The following is a 23,267-nucleotide window of genomic DNA, read 5'->3' as shown; positions in this document are numbered from 1 at the left end:
GCTGTTTTACCTGCCAAAGTATTTTTATTTCTTTCAATTGAGTTCTTAAATGTACACATCTCAACCATGCAACATAGCCCTGTCTGGTGGTGCAGGAGAACTGCAGTTCAGTACCACTTACAGGCCTCCTCCCCTCCCTGGATAGTGAAAGGAGAAACAGCTCATTGATGAATTCATCTCTCTGTTACTCCACTTTCTTCTATCAGGATGCTTCTTGCACTGCAGCGCAACGGAGTGGCTACTTGTACTGCCCCCCCTCGCAGGAGTTCGATAGGGGGCTGCAGAAGTCTGATATCAAGTCACATTCAGGTACTCACACTGCTTGCACCTAAAAAATAGATCTAAAAGATGTACTAATAATTATAGATCTTTTTTAATTTGGTATATTATACCTGCTTGGAGTTCAACTTTTAATAGAGTGACCAGTTTTTGGGTACAGACCTTGGTAAAAAAGTGTTCCTGATTTTCTTTCCCTTTTCAAAAATGGCATCCATGTCCCAGGGGCTACAGGGTGAAACCCACGTGGCCACAGCGGATCATCTCGATGCCTAATCTCTTCCGTATGACTGCACATTGCCACAATTGATTACCCATTTGTTGCTTACGTATTCTAAAAATTGCAGAAATAAAAAGTGTGGACAGTCATAGCGTTGGGACCCGCAGGTGCAACACAATGCCAAGGTCTGGTGAGTGCAATTCAGGGAGGGGGGAATTTGTGCTGGAGGTGGTTTTGTCCACCTCAATGGGGTGAGGAGGACTGTATTGTAGGAGGGAGGAATTTTTGATTGGGAGGCACTCTGTGCTTTGCTTACTTTTGGTCTTTGCACTCTGTGTATTACATACGTCTGACCCCTGCACTCTGTGCTTTACTTACTCCTGACCTCTGCATTCCGTTCTTTACTTACGCCTGACCCCTGCACTCTGTGCATTACACACTCCTGACCCCTGCACTCTGTGCAATACACAATTCTGACCTCTGCACTCTGTGTTTTACTTACTCCTAATCTCTGCATTATGTGCTTTACTTACTCCTGACCTGTGCAGTCTTTGCATTACACAGTACTGACCCCTGCACTCTGTGCATTACACACTCCTGACCCCTGCATTATGCACTCCTGCCCCCTGCACTCTGAACAAGACAGAAAGTAATGGATGTAACAATAAAAAAGTCAATCAGTATCCAACTTTAGGATAAAAACATCCTGGGACTATTGCTGCAAGACATTAGGGACCTTTGTATGGTTACTAGTAATATGTCGGACATGCATATTTCTTATAAAGGGCAAAACAAATACGTGTCTCTAAAAAACATTCTAATAAATAAAGCCACACACATACAGTCATATTTGTTTAGTTATCAAGTGCAAACAAGTTTATTTTTGCAAAGAATTTTTAGACAATCATCATTAGTGACAGGAGAAAAATGTCTGCGATTTGTCACTCAAAAAATCCATGTGAAAGCTAAACTCTCCGTACATAATACATTTATTTTTCTGTCCTTGCGGCACCTTCATTTATTTTCACTACAGCACTAGTGACATAGTAACATTTATAGACCCAGTTAATCCACCAATACTTACCTTATCGCCCTAGTCAGTAAACATGATTAATTTCAGCTGATGTATGCATAAACATAATGCAAGATATTTAACAGTATAACCTTTCAGTACCTCTAACACTGCAGAAATTCAGGCACAAAGGCAAGCTGCACTATGACAGTTATAAAGAAGAAATAAGTACAGTCAGTATCTCTAAACATTATTAATACAAACCGGCAGTAGGTAGGGTCCATTCATTTTTGGGAAATCAAAGAGGTGCTCTCAGGCATACATAAGGCAACTGCGTGTCAAGTGCCAAAATGGGACCAAAAAGAAACCCTGGCATACAAAGCACACCGGCCCACATTAGCGCATGTTACCAAAGTTAACTGCCAATGGGGCACTAATGTTTTATGTACTGGCTATACTTCCTATACGATTAAAATGGACATGAGCAGAAATAGCAGTCTAGTAAGTTCTGTTACTTTATTTAAAGCTGAACTCCAACACTTAAAAAAAACAGGTGAAATATATATATGAGAGATGCCATTTTCCTTTAGGCTATTCAGTCCTGAGATTACACAGCTCTGCCCCACATCACAGTCCTCTCTGGCAATGGCAGGGAAACTGATCTTTCTCTGCTGCAGTTTCACTTTTACTTACAAGACCCCCCCACCCCACATTCCATCCTGGGACTGGACAGTGAAGGGAGAAGCAGCACACTGATGAGCTCATCTCTGCCATTCTGATCTCTCCTCCTATTATCACTGCAGCACACTGATTGGCTCTCTATGCTGCTTATCCCTCCCCATCTTTAAGCTCAGCTGTGCAGACTATAGAGTAGGCTGGAAGAAAAATGCAGCTATTTACACTAATTACATTAAAAAATAATAATTGCCGCATTAATGTGTGTCTTTTATATCTGCTTGGAGTTCAAGTTTAAACAGTGTTTATCGATGCTGAGCAGTCTTCAGAAACTCACTCTACCATTCAGATTCTGTCCAATATACTAACCTTCATGGCAAATTCCAGATTGCCACTCTGAGTCTACACTACATGTTTCCTTTTTTTGCAATATTGTCAAAAAACATTTCAAAGCTTACATTTATTACATTTCTTACTGGGGAAGTAACCTGATGAGGCAGAATGCTGTAATTGTTTTTCTCCTCAATCACAATAATACAATGGAACAAAATAAGAATTTGTAGCATTCATACAGAACTTAGGCTTTAGGCTGTACCAGTTTTGTATTTACTATCCATTTCAACCAATGGCTTAAGTATATTAACCACTTCCGGGCTGCAATATGTACATATACGGCGGGCGTGTTCTTGGTGTCATTTTAAACAGCCGGCGATGGCTGTTCAGGTACAAGCGATCTAGCATCTATACAGCCGCCGGATCGTTTGTACAGATCGCTGGCATGTGCTGCCCCCACCCCCTCCGCCGGCTTCCCCGGGCTCCGCTGTCCCCCGTGCAGGGCCCGGGACCGGCACGGCGGGTCTCCCCGCAACGATCAGAGAGAGATACAGCAGCTTACAGCCGCTTATCTCTCCTCCGATCACTGGGCCTGGAGGTGATATGCATTGCATCACTTCCAGTGTCACTGTTTACATTCTCTGGCTCTTAGAGCCAGGAGAAGAAGCTGGGGAAGCAGATCTCTGCTTCCTCCGCTTCTTTGGGGTACCTGGGTGACATTAGGGGTCTGAAAGACCCCTGATGTCTCCGTAAAGAGGACATGCCACACCCTATCTGCTATTACATAGCGGGCTTGTTAGTCCCCTATGTGATAGCAATAAGGTTAGTGTAAAAAAAGAAAAAACTGTTTAAAAAATAAAGAAAATTTAATTAACATATAAGAAAATTTAAAAAATGCTAAAAAAAGGTTTAAAGTCCCCTGCCCCCCTCGTGCACGCACATACATACGCAAACACACGTTGGTGCACCTACGTGCAAAAATTAAAATTGCGATGCACATGTTACATATCGCCACGAACGTCGGAGTGACAGCAATAATTCTAGAGCCATTAATTACTGTTAGAACTAAACCGATGAGCGGTAAAAGCTTTTAAAGTGTCCCCTATGAGAAATTTGGGGTATTGAAGTTTTTTGCAGCTTCACAGGCGAACGCAATTTTAAGGTTTGGTATCTATTCATCCGATGTGACCCCGCCTTTTATATTTTACCAAAAAATTGGATATTATATTCTGTTCTGTGCACTAAATTTCATTTTAGTATATGAAATCCTAAAAATACTTGTTTGATAAACATAGCAACTAGCATTTTTTTAATTCTACAGGGCCTCTGCTTTCAGAAAATATATCATTGTTTGAGTGTATAAAACTGTTTCTACTCAAAAATTCAGATTATATCATGTGTGTGCAAATAGTAAGAAATTGCTCCGGACAGCAAGTGGTTAAAGGCGACCACAAGAGGAAGACAATATAAAGCATGATTTGAGCATCGCCTGTGGGATTAAGGCGAGGATTGGGCTGCACAGGACTTTCCCTAGGGGAAAGTGCACATACAAATGTTGGAAACACTTATCACATGCAGAGAGTTTTATGTTCAATTCTATTGCATTTATATTTCCATAGGGGTACCACTTCTTTTCACCAGCCAAGTCACAGGGAAGATCACAGCAGGTCCTGGTAGGTTCATTGGTGGTTTGTCATGTCACCGTTTGTCATTTTCAGACACCTCCTCATCTACATATACCCTAACAAATATTTTGTATAATCACTTTTAAATGTGTAAAGGCTTTTTACAAATGTCTGCATTCTGCATTCAACAGTCCTAAGGCGTTTATCAGTTTGTACATTCAACAGGCTTATACAGTGGATCACATGAGATAATTTTTCAAGAAACTGTTTAAAGGATATTATTGTTAAAAAATATGGCGAAATTACTAAATTACTCTTTTGGTTCAGAGGTTGTCAAAAAAAATTAAAACTCTGTACCCTTAAAGTGTTTCCAAAACCGGCATCATCCAAGATGTCCATTGTACAATGGTGGTTTGTGCCCATCATTTTTTTTAATGACATGGCCACAGTCAATAATACATAGCATATGAGGACGTTGCGGGTTAGTGTAATGTCTTTCTATACCAGCCTAACCTCATCAAAAGGACACAAACGTTTAAAACGCATCAGTCTTATTAAATCATATGCTGGCAAACTCTATCAATATGTTTAGTCATATTGTAGTTCTTCTTGTGCATTTTGCTGATTGTGATATAAATGTGGCCCTCTGCACATACAATGTGCTTGCGCATTTGCTTCACAGTCCATAATCCAGTTCATATTACTTATACGGTCGCAAAAAGGCTGATACTTTGGAGCGCAGAAGTTTGATAAAGGATCGTGGTAACATCTCCTTATGTTTCTCTGTGTATTTGAAATAGTTTTGAGGGTGTGCAAGGACCTCAAAAAAAGCCTTAATCAGCTTCTTATCCTATAAAAAAAATTCAAAAAATCAGTCATTAAAAAGAAAAAAACAGAGAAAGAAATTTACAAAGCTGTTTAGAAGTGTCACACTAATTCCAGGTAATTTTCTAAAGTAGCAGTGATCATTTATCAAAAACTGTTCAGTGTACAGCAATAATGTGAGAAGGCTTCCTGGGCCATGTAGGTGGGAGCTTAAGCCCTGAAACCTATGTGCATCTGTACCTCTACAATTGCTTCCGTTTTATCATATTTGATTTATTTTACTTTTACACATGGCACTCCTCTGCATCAGTACAGGGGTTGAGGAAAGATCAACATCCCCTCTGCAATGCTGTGTGTCAGTATTTACATAAAAATATATATTATGATTGTTGCCAGCTGATGGCATATTTCTGGCAGATATGACCAACATATTAGCAACTGGGAAAGGAGAAAATATATCAGAATTTAAATGATTTCTGTCCAGCAACACATCACCAAAGATGCTATTTAATAATTTGTTTTAAATATTTAAAATAATTGTTTTAATCACAGTTATCTGCAGCTAGCATGCAACGTGGAAAAGCATTGATGGATCACCCAAAAATGGAACTGGAAGCCAACTGTGGATAGGCAGGGGTATTTTTCCAGGAATCTCCATTCTCTCACTCTCTTGTTCATTACTTCTTTACATTAAATAATCCAATATACAGTAATTGCTTTTACACACACTCTCTTTATCTTTATTTTGCTTCTCAAGGCAACACTTCTATCAGGAAGCTGAATATCTATATGTTGCTTAAAATATCAATTAGGGCATCTCCAAACCTCATCTGCTTCTAATATCAGCAAAAACCTATTTTTGTATGGTCTGTCTTTAAAATAAACATATATCTGTATACATATATACAGATACTTATTTTATCCAATCTCTTTGAAGTCGGCAGATGTTCATTCATTTTATGGTCCATACAATCCTCAGTGGTAGGATAGGCCTCTGCTTACCCAAGTTACCCTTCTAATTTACATGCTAAATGAAAAAAATAATGCAGATGGAAAAAAAAAAATACAAAGAAAATTAGAGAGAAACTAAAGTTAATAAAAATAAACAGTATAGTATAGAATAAAAAAATGTACAGATTGTACTAACAAAGATAAACAAGGGATTGGCGTAGAGCTACCTTTAGAATTTCCTGGTGGTTTTCAGATGAATAAAGTCTCCCATCTCTCACAATGTCTTCTACTAGTTGTTCATAGTCCTCTGAAACAACACAAAAATATTCTGTTCATGTACACATTGTAAGTATACAGGTAAAGACAGATTACTTTCATAACGTACCATAGGCTTGTGCCTATAGATTGTAATACTGCTGCGATAGCCCACCAAGTCTAACATCGGTGTAACTGAAAATTCTGCACAAATTCTTTTGAAAATGCATTGTTCTCTGTAGTAGCACTGTAAATCCCTCTTAGAAGGTTTTAACATATCCCTATTTCATCACATATCGCAAAGAGTGGGAAATATTTCTTATTTCAGGATAATAGGTGGAGCCATGCAAATTATTCCTTTCTACTCCACTGGCTAACTAGTAAGCTAATGGGGTAAAAATAAATGATTTAAAATGAGTTATATGTCCCTTATTTTTTGTATATCTTATAGAATGAGACATGTTAATACCTTCTGTTTTAAGAAGGTTCTACTGTGCTATGCAGTGGCTTAGTGGAGGGCTTTTTAGTTGCTTCAGTCCCTCCCCACCATAACTTTCTGGTTATACTTTCTCAGTGTTCTACATTCTAATGTCTTTACATATCCACCTGTTAATATGTGTTGCTTCATTTAACTGTCACGGAGGATAAGATATCTCTGTCACAACAGCTTTCTGGTATGTTGCAGCCAGTTCCTGTCACCTGTACTTGCAGGCTGCATTTGGCAGTTCATTGTGTAGTGTTGATGAACACTGTCTTAAATATTTCATTAACAGGGTGATTTTGAGAAAACCAATTTTGCCACTGGCAAAATTTTGTCGAAATGGAAACTTTCAATTTTCCTCATTGAGTTTCTTAGTAGAATCTACTCTTTTTTCCCTTTTTTAGAGGGTTTGTTTCTCAGCTGCCGCAAGACCACAGGCAATATTGGCGACTAGTACTTTGCCCTTGGCCTGACTTTTTTGGTAACAGCTTTCAAAGTTTAGGTCCTCTTTAATATCATTTTGTGCTCTTTGCAATTGTGGTTAAAGCTTTATTTTGTATTTGCGCTTTACATGGCCGGTAAACTGTAAGGAACTATGAATGTAAAGGAATACCAAAATGTACAGATATTGAATATATACAAAAATATCAATTCTTTCTCCGAATCTATAAAAAAGTATATTAATAATGGCTTCATAATGGGGCTAAACAAGATGAACAACAAATATCAGCAACCCCAACCCCGACATCCTAAACTGACCCTGTCACAATAGAGTCACTTGGACACAAGGTAAAAAAAGAGGCAATATGCTTACCTTTCTTCTTTGCTTTTCCTTGGCTACTGCAGGTATTCAACCCTTCAATTAGACTAGTAACTGTTGCCACATCCACAGTGCTGTGCTATGGTGGTGAATTTAGCTGGCAGGAGCACCTATTGCATGTGGTGGAGTAAATATCTACAGACCCAGAAGTGTGGAGTAGCTACAGCGGCCAGAGTAGGATCAAAGCAGCGCTGTTTTAACACACAGACTGCCGGTAAGGTAAATATATTGCCTCTTCTTTACACAGTTTGCCTTCTATGCAAGTGACCCTGTGGTGACAGAGTCATTTTAAGCAATCTGTACTTTAATTTGGCCATACACAGCCAGATTTTGTTTACGATTTCATCAGACAGCTAAGTAAAATTTACAGGCAGCTACTGTATATAGTTTGAGGACCTGTTCAACTGATCAATTCAAATAATATCCACTTAATTAGATTTTGACACTACATAATTGGTGACTGTTATTCTTCCAGATCAAATGGGCAGGTATCAAATTAGGAAATATCATCCAGCAAGTGTAGACTGGTAATTGTAGGTCTGTTCAGTTCTTCTTTAAAGACATCTACTACCGATTAAAAAAAGTAATCTATGTTAATCAAGTAGACGTTCCCGACTTTGCTAGCAATTCTGTTCCATGCAGACATAGATCATGAGAACTTACATCAATATACTATGTGATCAATTACACCAATGTGCTCAGTGGCAACATTTATGTCCCAATTGGCAAGCAGGCTGAAGCCATTTTATTAGATAGCTTTTATTGGCATGGCAATTTAGGGTAGTGTGTCACTTGTGCAAGTCACCCTACGCAACTTCCTATGTAAGAATCCAACCCTATCATTAGTAGTAAACTTTATTCAGTAAACTAATGTAAATATACATTTTAGAAAATGTTTGTCTTACCATCATATGTGACATAAGGCACTTGGAAACCACGGGCACTATTGACCTCATTACTTTTAAAGTGCACCCAAAGCTTGCGTGATCGTGCTGTGAAGGCAATTGGTCGCTCATATGTCTGACAAGTCTCATAGGTGGTGATGGAAGAAGGTGAAGCTGTGTGGCAACAGATTAAATCAAATTAAAATACAGTATTTTATTATGCTTAGCTGCTGCTGTGGATGCTGATGCCCTTGCTTTCCATTCATGTATCAGCTATGAATTTGTTTCCAAATATTGTTGATTGCACAGCTAATGGGCATAATAACAATTAAAGTTTCAAATACATTTTTGCCTTATTTCAGTGGGAGCTACTAATTAAGGTTGTTTGAGATCTATGGCAAAATATTATTATTGTTATTATTATTTAAATAACAATAACCCTTCATACAAATTTTAATTTGCAGGGCAAAAAAAAGTAATAAACACATATACTGTAAGGTGCCTTTACTGTATCTATTTAATAGCTCAAGAAGCATGCAGAGGACTCCCGCCAAAAATAACTAAGAATCCTCTTCCTAAGTATTAGAATAGTGATTAACTTTTATACAGTGGCATCACACTTTGCTAACAATACATAAACAGATTTTTTTTTAAAAGTGAGGGCTCTGCTTTCTTAGTGAAAGCTAAGTTCCAACTCTAAGCCCAAAAGATGGATCCATCAGCTGCTGGGCGCCCGCTCCTGCTACAGAGCACTCCTGTGTAGCACTCCTATCCTGTGAGTCTGCAGACTAGAGCAGAGGTGACACAACTCTGTCCTATCTACCCCTGCAGCAGACAGATCACTTTTATAGCATACCTTCCAACTGTCCCTCATTTGGAACCGAATCCCTCAGTCGCTCTTTTGGTCTGATGTGCACATATCTACTGTATGAAAAGGTACTCTAAAACCTTTATCTCATATCTAAACTATCTTGTTTGCGGTTTCAAAAATCAGTTAAAAGAAAAATACCCTTAAACCTCAGTTCCCCAAAAATATGTTGGATGTGCTGGATGACATTTGCTTTAACTTGGTAAGCATTAAACACTTTGGTAAGCGAGGACAATGTTATCCTGGATTTTTACCATTGTAAAACTGTGAATTTCTGTCCAAATACCTGTGCAAATGCGACTTCTAATAACACTACATTAAAGTTTTACACAAAACAGATTATTTTTGTTGTAGCGTTGTATAAATAGTAGCAGGTTCATAAAAACTAGGCTATCATCGTGAGCATCACTTAGGTGACCACTACTGGCTTACAGTCTAATAGTAAAAGGGTTGATACCTATAGGATATAAAAGGGCAAACCCTTTGTACATTTGGAACTAAAATTTACTAGTGAGGCTACTACTATTACAGCTGAATTACTACTGCTCCACTATCCTCCAAATTTTCCCCACTATAAACCATTTACAATTATACTTTAGTATGCAGCCTTATGCATTTACCATTTTTGCGCATGACCAGTACATCTCCACACTCATCTTCAGAGGGCAGGAAAATCTCAGGTACCACTAGCAGAATTTTACGTTTGGGTGGTGGATTGATGTTCCATGTACATTCAACGCTAGAAGGGTAATTTCCTGGATAATTTGGTGACTCTAGAAAACCGGTGTAATCCCCCAGTTCCCCTCCACAATGCCGGTCTGCAAAAAAAAAGGTAAGGTTGAAACAGTTTTATAATCTAATACTTTTTTTCTACAATTGCCGAATGCAATGTAGGTTAAGTATCATGTCTTAATGTAATTATTGTCAGCTTAAAAGGAGAATAAATCTTTTGAATAAAATTCTCGTCTTGATGAAAGCTAAAGTAGGTTACCTGAAAGCTAAAAGTAGGTAAAAAATGTATTTCCACTCTCTCCTCATTATAAAGCAGTGTGCAACTTCAAAATTAGCCTGGAGTTTTTCTATATTGACCACAGTTTACATTTTTTTCTACAGCAGACCCTTAAAAAACGTACTGGGCAATAGAAATAGTTTCCAAATCAAATTCCTGTAGCTAATAATAATTTAGTTTCCATTCCAAAAAGGGATAGTAATTTGCAAATTACATAAACTACATAACATACATAAGTCTGTATCTGTCACCAGATCAATCTTTTTTATTTAGATGCTTTTATTAAAACATGCATTATAGATACATGTGTGCAATTTTTTTAATTGGTTTCTATCTGCAAAATACTTCTTGGAGTGTCAGATCATAATATCTTCTAGCTACCCCCAGAGCGGTCACAGCTCATGCTGACAATATTGACAGTATAAATGAATACAAGTGTTTTAATCTTGCAGCCCTGATTGCTCTGACGAGAGTCTCTCCATAGTTCTTAAGGCCACAGGATGAAAAAATCCTTTCACTTGTTTATACTATCGGCTCCTGATTTCAGCCTCTGCACTATCATTATCAGTGTGCGGCTTGTAAAGGGAGCAGTGGTCACTACCACATAGAATTTAGCTCCTGAATCTCTGCTAGCATACAGCTCTGGTGAGACTCACTGCAAAGTTGCACACTAAAAATGATAGCGCAGAGGTAGAAAATAGGAGCTGCTTGCTAATCGTATTCATGAATGAATTAAAACTTTTTCTGGAGCTGTTAGGGCTGTAGATGAAGAAAAACTTTAATTCATTCATACTATCAGCAAACAGCTCAAGCACTGTCAGCCAGGACAACTGCGCTAGGAGCTGAAAGATAGTAGGATTCGACAATTCCAGCAGTGTTGCTTTCCTATTCATTTTTCAGAACTTATAAATAAAGGAAACATCAACTAACTATAAAACATCACACAGGTATCTAATTATGCTTCATATTTTAATAAAAGCATTTAAATTAAAAAAACAAGCTGCCCCAGATCTTTCACAATCTTTGCAATGCCCCTGGCTGGGGTTATTTCTGCATCCTCTGACACTAACACTGGGAATTTGATTGCTGAAACTCACACCAGTTCTAGGGGTTATTATTGCCACTGACACCAATGCGGGGGGCCTCTTTTACTCCCATTTTCTCTTAAGTATGGGTTGCGGTATGCTGCAAAAAATTCAGAACCAAAATTTTCAGGAGTTGAAGTGCGTTATTTTGAATGGTTGCCTAACTTCACTTAATCCATGAAACAATGCTGCTATTGTGCAGCCTTCTCAAAGTGTTCCTTTGTGACCCTCTCTCATTTTCAAGCTGACCACCACTTCTCTAAAGTGTGATGCCAAGCTGCTCAATCACAGAAACAACAGTGACGTCAATATATAATATAAATACTAAAATGTTTGTAACAAAATACTTGTTCTAAAAATTAGGTAATACTATCATTAGGAATCTCAAGTGTTTTTGACAATGATGTGTCTGTAAAAAGTTTAAGCTGCTCATCATTTTTTGGCCAGCATATTTTTACTTAGAAATCCTGTATTGCACCTAATATTTCCTGACTGGCCTTATTATTTGTAAATATTGTAAGGATTCTAACATTCTATTAGGGTACTCTTTTATAAAACTATACCAATATTAGCTTTCTGTGATCCTGTCATACTCTGTTAATTGCATCGCCATTGCCTCCCCTACCATCTCCCTAGGCAAGTTACATTTCCTTTTAATCCACCCCCATGACCTTCTTGCTGTCCCGCTATGTCCCCTCACTCTTGCACTGGGCGACACTGGTGGAGCCATCGAAGTCCGTGCTGGAGTTTCCAGGACATGCAATACAGAAGTTCTGCCGGAATTCAGGCTGATAAAAGCCAATCGTACAGCGAATACAGCGATGTAGAGTTGTGTTATAATAATGGCCTGGTGAGCACTGAACTGTGGGAAAACAGAGAGAAGAGTGAAACATAGTTTAACATTAGTTCAGTATCCTTTAAAAATGGAAGAAAGAAAAATACTTGTCTTAGAATAAAAGTAGTACAGAGTCTGTTTTGTAAAAAGGGTAGAAGAGAATCAGAGGTTTCTTTTGGAGAAATTGGCATCATCTTGTGACACCCAGTATGCGGCAGAAGGGTTGCTGTGGTCTACTGCAGGGATCCAGAACGTTATAAGAACATTAGTGTTAGATTGTGGCATGCCCTACTAGGCCAACATTAGTAGCATTTGTAGGTGAAAATACTTCATGAAAAAAAGCAGTCTGTGTTTTCTTTGATGCTGGGAGAAACTGCAATATAAGAAGCACATACTGCAAGAGGTTGGGGCAATACACAGGACTTAACATTAGTGTATTTGTGTCCTTCTGCACTTGACCAAGGCCTGGTTGGTTTTATTCAAGCAAGAGGAAAAAAAAAAGAGTTGAAAACGATTACATTTTATATTTGTGTAAGGTACCTTACCCTTAGTTTCACAGTCTTGGAAAGATATGGCTCCTTCATGTCTAGTGCTCAGTCCCCCTCCACAAGGTATGCAGTGAGTCCGCCCAGATTCTGTTTGGTACATACCACGTGGGCACAATTGACAAGGTCTATAACCATCTGTAGAGAATTGGCCTGAAAGGCACTGACCTGCAGAGAACATAATGATCATTTTTAAATTATAAACCTATATGTCATAGAATTTACTAATCTAACAGTTTACAATGCTCATTATTTGATCATACCAGTACAAGCTGTAATATTAACGGCTCCTGGTGGTCCGCTGGCTTCTGCCCCTGGGCACAGGTCACAAAACAGCTGCCCTTCTTTATCTTGGAAGGTCCCCTGGGCACATGCTTGACATTGATCAAGTTGGCCATTGTAATATGTACCAGGAGGGCAGCTAGCTGAGAAACAGGGAGAGTGGTAAGAAGAGAACTAAGAAAGTGTCACGTACTGTAAGAAATAAACATTTTAATTAAAATGATCAAACAACTTAGTAGCAAGATGAATATCTTCTGAAATGCAGTAAACTCCAATCATATGTACAAAAACTATATAATATTCACTATTTATGGACGCCGGCAGAGAGAGGAGGGGATGTTCACCCGGCAGGATGAGGTATGCCGCCGGGTCCCCTCCTCTTCCTGTTGACAGATAAAATGGAGTCAACAATTTCAGTCATTTGTATATGCTGTCAAAATCTACCAGTCTACTAAGGTCAGCAAGTAAATGTTTTCTTAACGTGTATATACTGTATAGTCATAACTTATTTTTCTATGGAATGGCTAAAATCCCTGTCCGTTTATGCTTTGCTTTATGTGTCTTATTGGGAAGAATTTCCTATCGCTACTTGTCCTGGAAACACAACTAAAATTAAGAGGAAATCTCTACAAAGTCAAGAGAATTCCCCTAAAAGACAGTTGTCACCTGTACATGATGAATCTACCTGGTGGGGACACAGACAGTAATAGTAGCATAGTCTGTGCCCACATAATTTCAGTCATATATTCAGCAAGAGCTAACTAGGCTTTTGGGGTATGATCATCTACTCTAGGATTCCTTACAAAACAAAGTTTTCACACATTCATTCATTTCACGCCCTCGTCTTGAATGATTCAAGGCAAATATTCCCCCTCCTTACCACATTTTCCCCACATGCGGTGATGTCCTGGAGTGCAGTTTTCTCCCCTTTCGGTTGCTGTGCCACCCTTTTGTGCTACCTCATATTCTACAGATGCTAAGCGTATCACAAATCTCTCTTGATTGATAGATTTCCTCAAAGATTTCAGTGTAGATTTAATCTTACGTTCTAGTCGCTGGCGGAGGCATGTCAGCCCACAGCTTGCTGGGAAAATAAAATAAAAATATTTGACTTTTTAACCTGAAGTCTCTAATCGGTCTAGAGCTGTATTACAGTAGTTCAGCAACTGAACCACTGCTGGACCACAATTAAACCTCAGTAACAATCTTATTTGCATTGATAAGAAGCCTTACGTAGAACTCATAAACAATTCAAAACTCCCAGTTTTATCTCATCTGCACTTCAGCAGCCTCTAGAATTTTTCATGGTATCACTCAGAAGTGACAAATGTCAATATTTATCAATCTGAGCATTAGCTTTTCATTTCATTATAATACTTAAACTTATCCCAGGTCCTGAAAACTCTTACATGTGGCCTCTTCCAATTTGACTTCAGCTTCCAACTCTAATGAGATCCTGGTAACCTCTTTACTGGGAGAAGAGCGAGTGCTGCGGCCTTTATTCCTCCAGAGAGAATCGCATTTCAAATGAATATATGTTAGCTGGCAGTCTGAGCATGATGCATGAGAACCTAAACCAGGACAAGATAAGCAAGATCATAAGAAATGGCAAGAAGATATAAAAATAATTAACAGCTTAAAAGTAACTGAACTTTCTAATCTGAATTTTCTACCCCTCCTTGGCACATCTCTGTTCTTTTTTTTATCTCCTGAATGTCCTTTTTTTTACTGCCTTTCCCACAATTCCTTTTCATCCTCTCTTCCTACCACTTTTCGCCTTCTCCATTTCTCATACTTCCATGTCTTGCGCTTTCCTCCCCTCTTGCTGATCTGCCACGCACTCTCAGGCCACATCTGGAATCTTTAAGTTTGAATGATGCTCTCTGCTTTACTGGTGGTACCAGAGTTTCTAAAATGGGAAAAGAAAAACGATCATAGGTTTCAAAAAGGCAATCAAAAGTGCCCACAGACACAAGATGATCGTTGCCCAATCCAGCTGGTTATAGCTGGTTCAGACAACAACAGTACATCTGAACACACACCCCCAACCTCATGGAAATCATTTGGCTTGTCTTTTTTGTTTTCTCTGGAGATATGCGTAAACTAGGCGTGTTTTAAAGGCATGCACTCCCACCTCTATAGCCATAAACATGCAAATTTGGCCTGCACATGCATGTACAATGTATTTTGATGGAAAGATTTTGTAAAGATTGCATTGAGCCTGCACTCTGCCTAATATTTAGTGCCTGTAGGTAGCTTAAGTATGGGAAAATGACAATTTAGATTAGAAAATGTATATAACTATCACCATAACTGTGGGTTTGTTGTAGATTATGGTTAAAGCAAACAGTTTTGTAGCAACATTAAATTTCAGAATGGTGCAAGCCTTGGTAGAAGTCTAAAGTCTGTGGAAAGGCCCATTGGAAGAGGGAGGTAGTTAGCAAGACCAATCATTTTATTATCTTAGAACTGTTTTCATATATGTGTTCAGAAGGAATGGGCAAATAAGGAATTAAGATTTTTTTTATCTCAATGACACCCTTACTGATATTTTAGGAGGTGCGTGAAACTAAGCTTTTACAAGACTGTGGTTACAAGAAGTCATTAGGGTGTAAGCCTCAAAGTAACTATGGCTTAGTAGTGTTATGCCTTGGCAACTGATCTTGGAGGGCAAGGGGACAGCAATCATATTTTGTCATAGGGCTCATGCATTTCTAGTTTCCCCCATTGTGAAAGATATGAAGTTACCAGTGCAGTGATGGCTAGAATTCTGTTTAGGGCTGAGTCCAGGTTTATGTGCTGGAGATCCACAGCTGAAAATATAACTGCTCTCTGACTCTGCAATAGAAATGGAGTAGTCTCATTTTACAAAAGTAACAATATTCAAATAAAATATCTTAAAAATAAAAATATATTTCCTTAACTTACATACAGTTCCTTTAGGAAATATGTGCTGTTTTTATATTCATTTAAACTTCCCCTTCAGTGCATGTGAACCACTGAACCAGATATCCCCCTTTTTTTGTACATAATAAAAAAAAAAACTCTACATCTTGGAAACAGAAATGAACATTTTCAAAACTTAATGTATATGTGATCCCTAATGATGATGTTCCCCTTAGTGCTTTATATGCACTTGACAGTATTTTGTTATAAGTGCAGAAAATACCAGTTGATAATGCCAGAAATCCAGTGGGCTCCTTCCTGTAATGGGGTGACAATGCTAAACTCAAATATTGTTATCAGCCCTGCCCAGCTCATCTTGGTAAATGCTATGAATATGATGAGCAAGGGGGGCATTCTGTAGTCCTAACACACATTCTGTCCCAAGGTGATAACGCGTCTGCTCCACAGAGTAGCTGGCAGCTTCACCAGGTAAAAATAAAGTGTAAAAAGCTTGTAGAAAGAAAACCTATGCAGCCACCGCACCCAAAGACTGTTAAGCTGCAGTATATACATTCTTGTTCTTGGGTTTAGATACACATTTTAAAATGTACTTTCTAAAATAAAAACAATTCCTAGGACAATCATTATGCCACAAATGCTATCTAGCAAATTACCTGGCTGCAGCAAAGTCTTTGAGCTACACGTGAGAGAGCAGGTGTCCTTCTTCCCATTTCGAGAGCAAGTCAAAGCCGCACGAGAGGACATTCCAGCCATCATACATTTTACCAGCTCTAAAGGGCAAAACGAATGTGTCAATACATGTGTCCTATAACGGACCTACGAGATGTATTACAGGTTTTTAAGAGTTATTTGCAATACTCAGAAGGCTGATGCACATATTTTTCTACCTTTGTTGATGTGTGCATGAAATTGTAAGGTATTATACCTAAACCTGTACAACCTTCACCTATTTATATTGTTTTCACCTTAGTCTACATTCAGTGCAGGTACTTTTCAAAGCAAGTCTCTGCAGAGAGAGAAACATCATTGCAATTGATTCCAATTTAATCTATCTGGCACTTATTTCTGTAATCTATTTTTCCTCATAGACTTAAAGGTATGCTTGTGTGTCTGTCCTATACTGACACAAATATATCTTTAACAACTTACCCTATCCCAAGGCAGAACATCACAGGCACACATAAACATTAGAAAAAGATGCATGTGAACAGATAAAATATAATTTTTGTCCAGTTTTTGATTTGATTCTGAAAGTGACCTTTTAAGCTGTATATAATAAAAAAAGATTTTCAATATTCTAAACCCCAACAAAGAGTTCAAGACACTTACCTATACAGTCTTTCAGATTCCAGTGAAGTTTAAAGCCAGCTGGACAGGTACACTCAAAGCCTCCTGGTATATTGATGCAACCATATTTGCAGCCCCCTTTGTTAAGGCTACATTCATCTATATCTGGGATTTGACAAGAGTAAATAACATATATGACATACATGCAACTGGTTATTTTAACTCTCATACCTTTATCTGTGTCTAGTATTAGACTTGTAGGTCACATAAATAATTAAATACTATATATTGGTACAACTGAAATAAATGTCTTTGATTTTAAATATCAAAGACTGCCTAAGTAGATATATATAAAGATGATGTAATATTTCATTAGTAAGGCCCAGTGTCACTATATGAGAATTGGCTTCTTAACCTATAGTGTACGAGGGGAGGCCAATAAGTTCTTACCCTCACCATGATCTAGATGTGCTAGGGATCTGAAATTGTGCAGGTTTATTTATATCTTAGTAATATCCATGCACATTTTTGTAGGTCGTGGTGAATTATAGTTAGAGCCAAGAGAAATGGAGTAGGTGTCATGCCGGACAAAGTTGAATGCCGAGCCGTGATTTGATTCCTCCGTCTTCAAGGGAAATCTGTTTCTTCAGATTTGGAAACAGGAAGAAGTCCGAAGGTGCCAGGTCAAGTGAGTAAGGTAGATGGGGCAGAGATTCATAGCCACAATCGCGAACAAAAGTGACAGTTTCTGCAGCTAGATTATTTGGGCAGATTTCCCTTGAAGATGGAGGAACCTAATCACGGCTTGGTATTCAACTTTGTCCGGCATGACACCTACTTCATTTCTCTTGGCTCTAACTATAATTCCCCCACGACCTACAAAAACAAAAATTGGCATGCATATTACTAAGATATAAATAAACCTACACAATTTCAGAGCTCTAGCACATCTAGATCATGGTGAGGGTAAGAACGTATTGGCCTCCCCTCGTATTCTCAGAAGGTACACAATTTGTGTTTGGTGATGTAACATTAAAAGATATATTCTAACCTGTTGTATGTAACAGATTTATTTATGTCCTCAAGTGATACTTCTTCTATGCTTATATTATTTATTTCACTGTATGTAATGCAATATATACATACCTGTTAGTAGTTCTAAATGTGTTTTCTACACAGAATGAACATGATTACCATAGTAAAATGGCATTGTAGATTGTGAGATTAGGGGTAAGGGTGGGGATATATACTATGGAGCAGAAATTTAAATTCATTCAAGTGTATCAAAATCAGTATGGTAATAATCTTCAACAGTCTCTAAATGCAGGACTACGATGGGCAACCTTTACACTTTAAAGCTTCACTGGAGTTAGGCAGCTTCTCCCCTGAGATATCATTTGTCTACTTTTTTTAATAATACTATTTTATTACCATATTTTTTTACATTTTTGTTTATAGATTACATAGAAAACATTTTTTTTCTCAAACAATATTGACAAAAAAAGAGCCTAGTTTTTCTAAAAAACAAAACAATGTATATATTAGTTAGTCAAGTAATGACGAAGTTATTGTCAAATAAACAAGCCCATATTGGACATGTAAAAATTGCTCGGGTCCATAGGGGTTATACAGGTGCAAGAGATGAAGTGGTTAAAGTATATGTAAACTCTAAAATGAATTTCTCTTGCTTCCTTTTGGTTTGGTAATGATGCTGTTGTAAGCATTTTGTTATCTGTTTGATAAGTGAAAAAAAAGCTGTTGATCTAGTCAGAAATTGACTTGTATGTCCTGTGCCATGTGCACACTGCCAACATTATCTCAAATAGGCTATATAGACCTCCTAGTTTTTATCATGGACTACGCTTAATTAGCCAAACGTGTTGTAGAGATTGGAAAGTTGAAGTGGTTAAGTGGCTGAGTAGTTTAGCAAAAGATGAAGGAAGACTAATGTAACCTCTGTCAACTCACAACAGGACTTAGAAACAAAGTGCATTTCTGGATGATCAACAGGTTTTTTTTACTTGCTGAGTCTATAAAGGAATAAAACATAGGGAAATGTTTATGTATTACAAAGATGTACTGCATATGTTTTTTTTAATTTTGCCTTGACACATGCTTTAGGGCTAGTTCACACCAGCCCCAGTGCGTTCTGGCCAGATTCTGGGCTGGAACGCACTGCATCACATTCCAGCCGGCTCACTTTGTTTTGGGGCAGGAGGGGGCGTGGCGGTGCATTGAACTCAATGGCACTGCACCCACGCTCTCTGGCCGCAATGCAATCGCCCGCACGGGAATGCATCGCACAGTCAAAAAAAGTAGTGCAAGGTCGCGAGGGAGATCGCATTATGAACGGAGGGCATGGCTGAGGTGACATTGAGTTCAATACACCGCCACGCCCTCTCCCGCCCCAAAACAAAGTGAGCCGACCGGAATCAAGTGCATTACGGGCAGAATCGGCTGCTGTGAGCTAGCCCTTATGCTTACTATCAAGTATGTATTTCAAATAAGATTTGTTTCTGGATGATTTCAGGAGAATGCAAAGAGCATGTCCAATGATTAAGGAGCTTACAGACATTTGCACTACATAAAAATTCATTTAGGACGAAACAAGTAAAAACCTTTTAATTCGTTTTGTTTTACAAAATATACAATTATGCTGTTTCGGATTCTGAGGCAATAAACCTTAGAATCTGAAACAAATTGTGCAGCAACCATATCGGCCACCAGCGTGTTTTACACATGCCCACCGCCATCTTGGAGAAGGATCCCATGACGTCACGAGGCCACGCATGCTGCGGCGTTGAGTGACATCATACACATGTATAAGCACCGACATCTTGGTGTATATCTTGGTATACACCAAGAAGCCGGCGCCATAAATGCTTATGATGTCACTTGATGCAGCACATGCAAAACAAATTAATATATGCCCAAATATAGTTTTCGTATACGGCATACATTAATTCGTTGTCTGACGCCAAATGCACATGTCTAGGAGCTAATAATAAAGGGCAATGTAATAGCAAGCAAGGAAAAAACATTACCTCCACAGTGAGTGAGTCCATATAGCGTATAGCCCTTGTGACACAAACACTGAAAGCTCCCAGGAGTGTTGACACAGATGTGATCACATGTTCTGTCAAAGGAGCACTCATCAATATCTGGAGGTGAGGAAATGTCCATAAGAGGTTTGTCACATCTAATATTAAATACACCCACCCATGAAGGAGGTTGTCACACACATTCATGTTTTTGTTCACATGTTATAGCTGCTGTGCAACATAAAGGTCCCACTTTAACTTCTCTGATATGGCTAAGAAAAATAAAGTAGCTTAATTTCAGACAACGGACTCTGTACCGACAAACTTTGTACTGACAGAATCAAGGCAAGGTGAAAGGCTGAATAAAGAAGAGAGCAATCCTCCAATGGGATCTACTTAGTCTTCCTAAAAACTGCAATGTACAGATGTAACCTATAACCAGATTTTCAGGGATAGTCCTTGTTTTACTGGTGGTGATGGGGTAATGTTACTGAAAAAAATTGCTACCTATAAAAAATCCCTGACTGGGAAAACAGATCAGCTTCATAACAAATTGCATTTTGGTATAATTTGTAAATTGTGAACGAATCCAAATTTTTTCATAATTCCTTATAATTACGAACGAAGGTTTGCTGCAGCAAAGTGACAAAAAAACCACAACACCGTTTTTGACAATTCCGGAGCGAGTTTTGGGACTTGTTCTGCCCATTTGTTTACATTCCGTGACAGCTCTCGGTCCCCTAATGGAATGTAAACAAATTGGCGGAACAAGTTTTGTGATGTCACGACTTGTTCCGCCCCCTTATTGACATTCGGGAGCAGAGCTATTGTTTTGCGGCCGGTGTTTTTTTGGGATTGTCGCTTGACAATGTGATTGAAAAGTGGATTATATTGAGAGACATTTTTTTTTAAATAAAGGAATGGTCTAAAACTGTGTTGTGTTTTTTTTTTACAGTGTGGTGTGTTTATTTACTATATTACTGTATTTGCTGAATGAGTAGGGGTAACAACTACACCTTCAGATTCAGATAAGCCCCTCTGCTCGCAGACCCCCATAGCCACCAGGCCAAGGTTGTGTGGGGAAGAGGCCCTTGTCCTCTCGACATGGGAACAAGGTACTTTGTCAGGGGGTTCCTTCCCCATGTTAACGGCATGTGGCCTGGTCTGATGCAGGAAAGGGGGTGCATGCTCATCCACCTCTTTCCTGCTCTGCCAGGCTGCTGCTCGGATCAAGGGTCTGGTAAGGGATTTAGGGGGACCCTCACACTTATATATTTTTTGGGTGTTGGGGTCCCCCCTAAAATTCCTACCAGACCTAAAGGGTCTAGTATGAATTGGGGAGGGGACTCCACACTGTTTTTTTAAAATTAAAGTTTAACAACACAAGTTCATTCCGAATGACTTTCAGAAAAAATGTCAGATGCATTTGAATTTCGTTATGAGGCTTGTTATTTATTTCCGAAATATGGATGCATCCGAAATGTCTGAATATGCCGATATCCGTCCGAATTTCAATTCGGAACCAAATGAATTGCACATGTCTAGTAAAGGGTAAAGCCAAACTTTAACAAGGAAAGACAATCATTTCAAATAAATTCAGCTACTTATTTCTCTGAGTCCTTTGATCAGTTTAACCTGGAAGTATAAAACTGTCAGGAATCCAAATAAACTGTTAAAAGACACCTAAATGTCATCCAGTATTGTTGGACATAAAACACTCACCTTGGCAGCCTCTTTCATTAATTAGCAGTTTGTAACCTTTTTTGCAACCACACTCAAAGCTACCAACTGAATTACGACAGTTATGATCGCAGCCACCATTATTGGCACGGCATTCATCAATATCTGCAATAGAAATAAAATGTCAATATATACCTGTCGGTGCCTGGGAGCTTCAGCTGTTGTGATTTTGTGCCCATAGGATTGTATGCACACAATACACTGCACGTGGGTGTGTACATGTAAACGGTGTTTTCATATGCATGCATATGGGTGTGAGTATTTTACGTTGTATGCCCATGCACCTTTGTTTATATACATCTGAGGGAATGAACCCTTAAAATGGAATTTCAATATGGGAAGCAAAAACATACTTGACAATTATCCTAGGTCTGCTGAAAATGCCCCATGTTTATATATCTGGGAGTTAAAGGTTTGCAAAGGCAAGCATGGGTCGAAGTTAGACAATTACTGGTAGAAGTTGAGCTGATGAAGGCATTTTTTTCATTGCTAAGGTTTTTGAGTTTTGTTTGCTAAATTCAACATATTTATGAAAAGTTTTGTAATCAGTCGGTGTATGTAAAATTTCAGTTACAGGTATGTTTTGATTGGCTGTGTTTCAGACTGGATATATTGCTTGTAGACTGCTATCACATAACTGGTAGAAGACCGAATTAGCTGAGGAGGCCTCCCTTGCGGCTCTTGTCTCACACCCATGGAAGTGGGAACAGGGAGTGAGTAGACAAAGAGTAGCATGGGTGCCAAGGTGTTCAGACACTGTGTCAGGTCACAGTCCAGCAGCAGGTTCCCAGGGATGATGAAGCAGGACCGGAATCCAGCTGAGAGACCAGCGTGGGCTGAAGCAGGAACAGGAGTGAAGTCAGACAAACCAGCAGTCACACCAGTCAGGCAGCACAATACCAAGGGAGAAGACAGAAGTGAATCCAGGAAACAAGCAGAGGTCATGGGCAGGCAGCAATCAGGTGTTGTCAAAGCAACAGGTGATAAACAAAGAGAGAAATAGGAAACAAGGGCACAAGCTGAAAGACTGTTTATCACTAGTCAACTGGGCAGGCTAGTTTAAATAGACCCATCAATCAGAGGGAGCTGTGTCACTTCCTGTGCGTCACGTTAGCTCGTCTTTGCGAGTCCGCTTTGTTGTGTGCCTGCGCACTAGTGCATGTCTCCGACAATGCGGAAGACCGGGACCCACACTTGCACAGTAGCCATAGCCTATCCCAGCCATAGCCTTACAAGTGCTGTGACATGATCTCCCTCGATAGTTTTTTTTGCTGTTCCTGTCCACAGGGGCGTAGATAAGGGGGAGGATAG

General features: G+C 38.9%; 1 protein-coding gene across 4 annotated transcripts in view; it reads right to left on the bottom strand.

Moving 5' to 3' along the window:
- Positions 1 to 4,327: 4,327 nt before the first annotated feature.
- SCUBE3 (signal peptide, CUB domain and EGF like domain containing 3) overlaps positions 4,328 to 23,267 on the bottom strand; it is an 82,091-nt gene continuing 63,151 nt past the window's right edge. For 3 of the 4 annotated variants that reach the window (XM_018560618.1, XM_018560619.1, XM_018560620.1), the window contains 15 exons: positions 21,939 to 22,061; positions 20,220 to 20,336; positions 17,218 to 17,340; positions 16,542 to 16,658; positions 15,730 to 15,819; positions 14,777 to 14,890; positions 14,391 to 14,552; positions 13,862 to 14,065; positions 12,963 to 13,124; positions 12,700 to 12,867; positions 12,020 to 12,181; positions 9,846 to 10,043; positions 8,379 to 8,531; positions 6,145 to 6,224; positions 4,328 to 4,991 (listed from right to left, as the gene is read on the bottom strand). In XM_018560618.1, the coding sequence (XP_018416120.1) occupies positions 4,842 to 4,991; positions 6,145 to 6,224; positions 8,379 to 8,531; positions 9,846 to 10,043; positions 12,020 to 12,181; positions 12,700 to 12,867; positions 12,963 to 13,124; positions 13,862 to 14,065; positions 14,391 to 14,552; positions 14,777 to 14,890; positions 15,730 to 15,819; positions 16,542 to 16,658; positions 17,218 to 17,340; positions 20,220 to 20,336; positions 21,939 to 22,061 (2,123 nt within the window). In that variant the 3' untranslated portion in view covers positions 4,328 to 4,841. Of the gene's footprint in view, positions 4,992 to 6,144; positions 6,225 to 8,378; positions 8,532 to 9,845; positions 10,044 to 11,990; positions 12,182 to 12,699; positions 12,868 to 12,962; positions 13,125 to 13,861; positions 14,066 to 14,390; positions 14,553 to 14,776; positions 14,891 to 15,729; positions 15,820 to 16,541; positions 16,659 to 17,217; positions 17,341 to 20,219; positions 20,337 to 21,938; positions 22,062 to 23,267 lie in introns of those variants that run through there. The other variant, XM_018560621.1, reaches the window with a different exon arrangement.

This window comes from Nanorana parkeri, unplaced genomic scaffold, assembly GCF_000935625.1.
Source record: "Nanorana parkeri isolate BGI_ZX_2015 unplaced genomic scaffold, ASM93562v1 scaffold468, whole genome shotgun sequence".
NCBI classification, from domain to species: domain Eukaryota; kingdom Metazoa; phylum Chordata; class Amphibia; order Anura; family Dicroglossidae; genus Nanorana; species Nanorana parkeri.
Note: the sequence above shows the minus strand (reverse complement) of the source record. Positions and strands in the feature narration are given on the sequence as shown.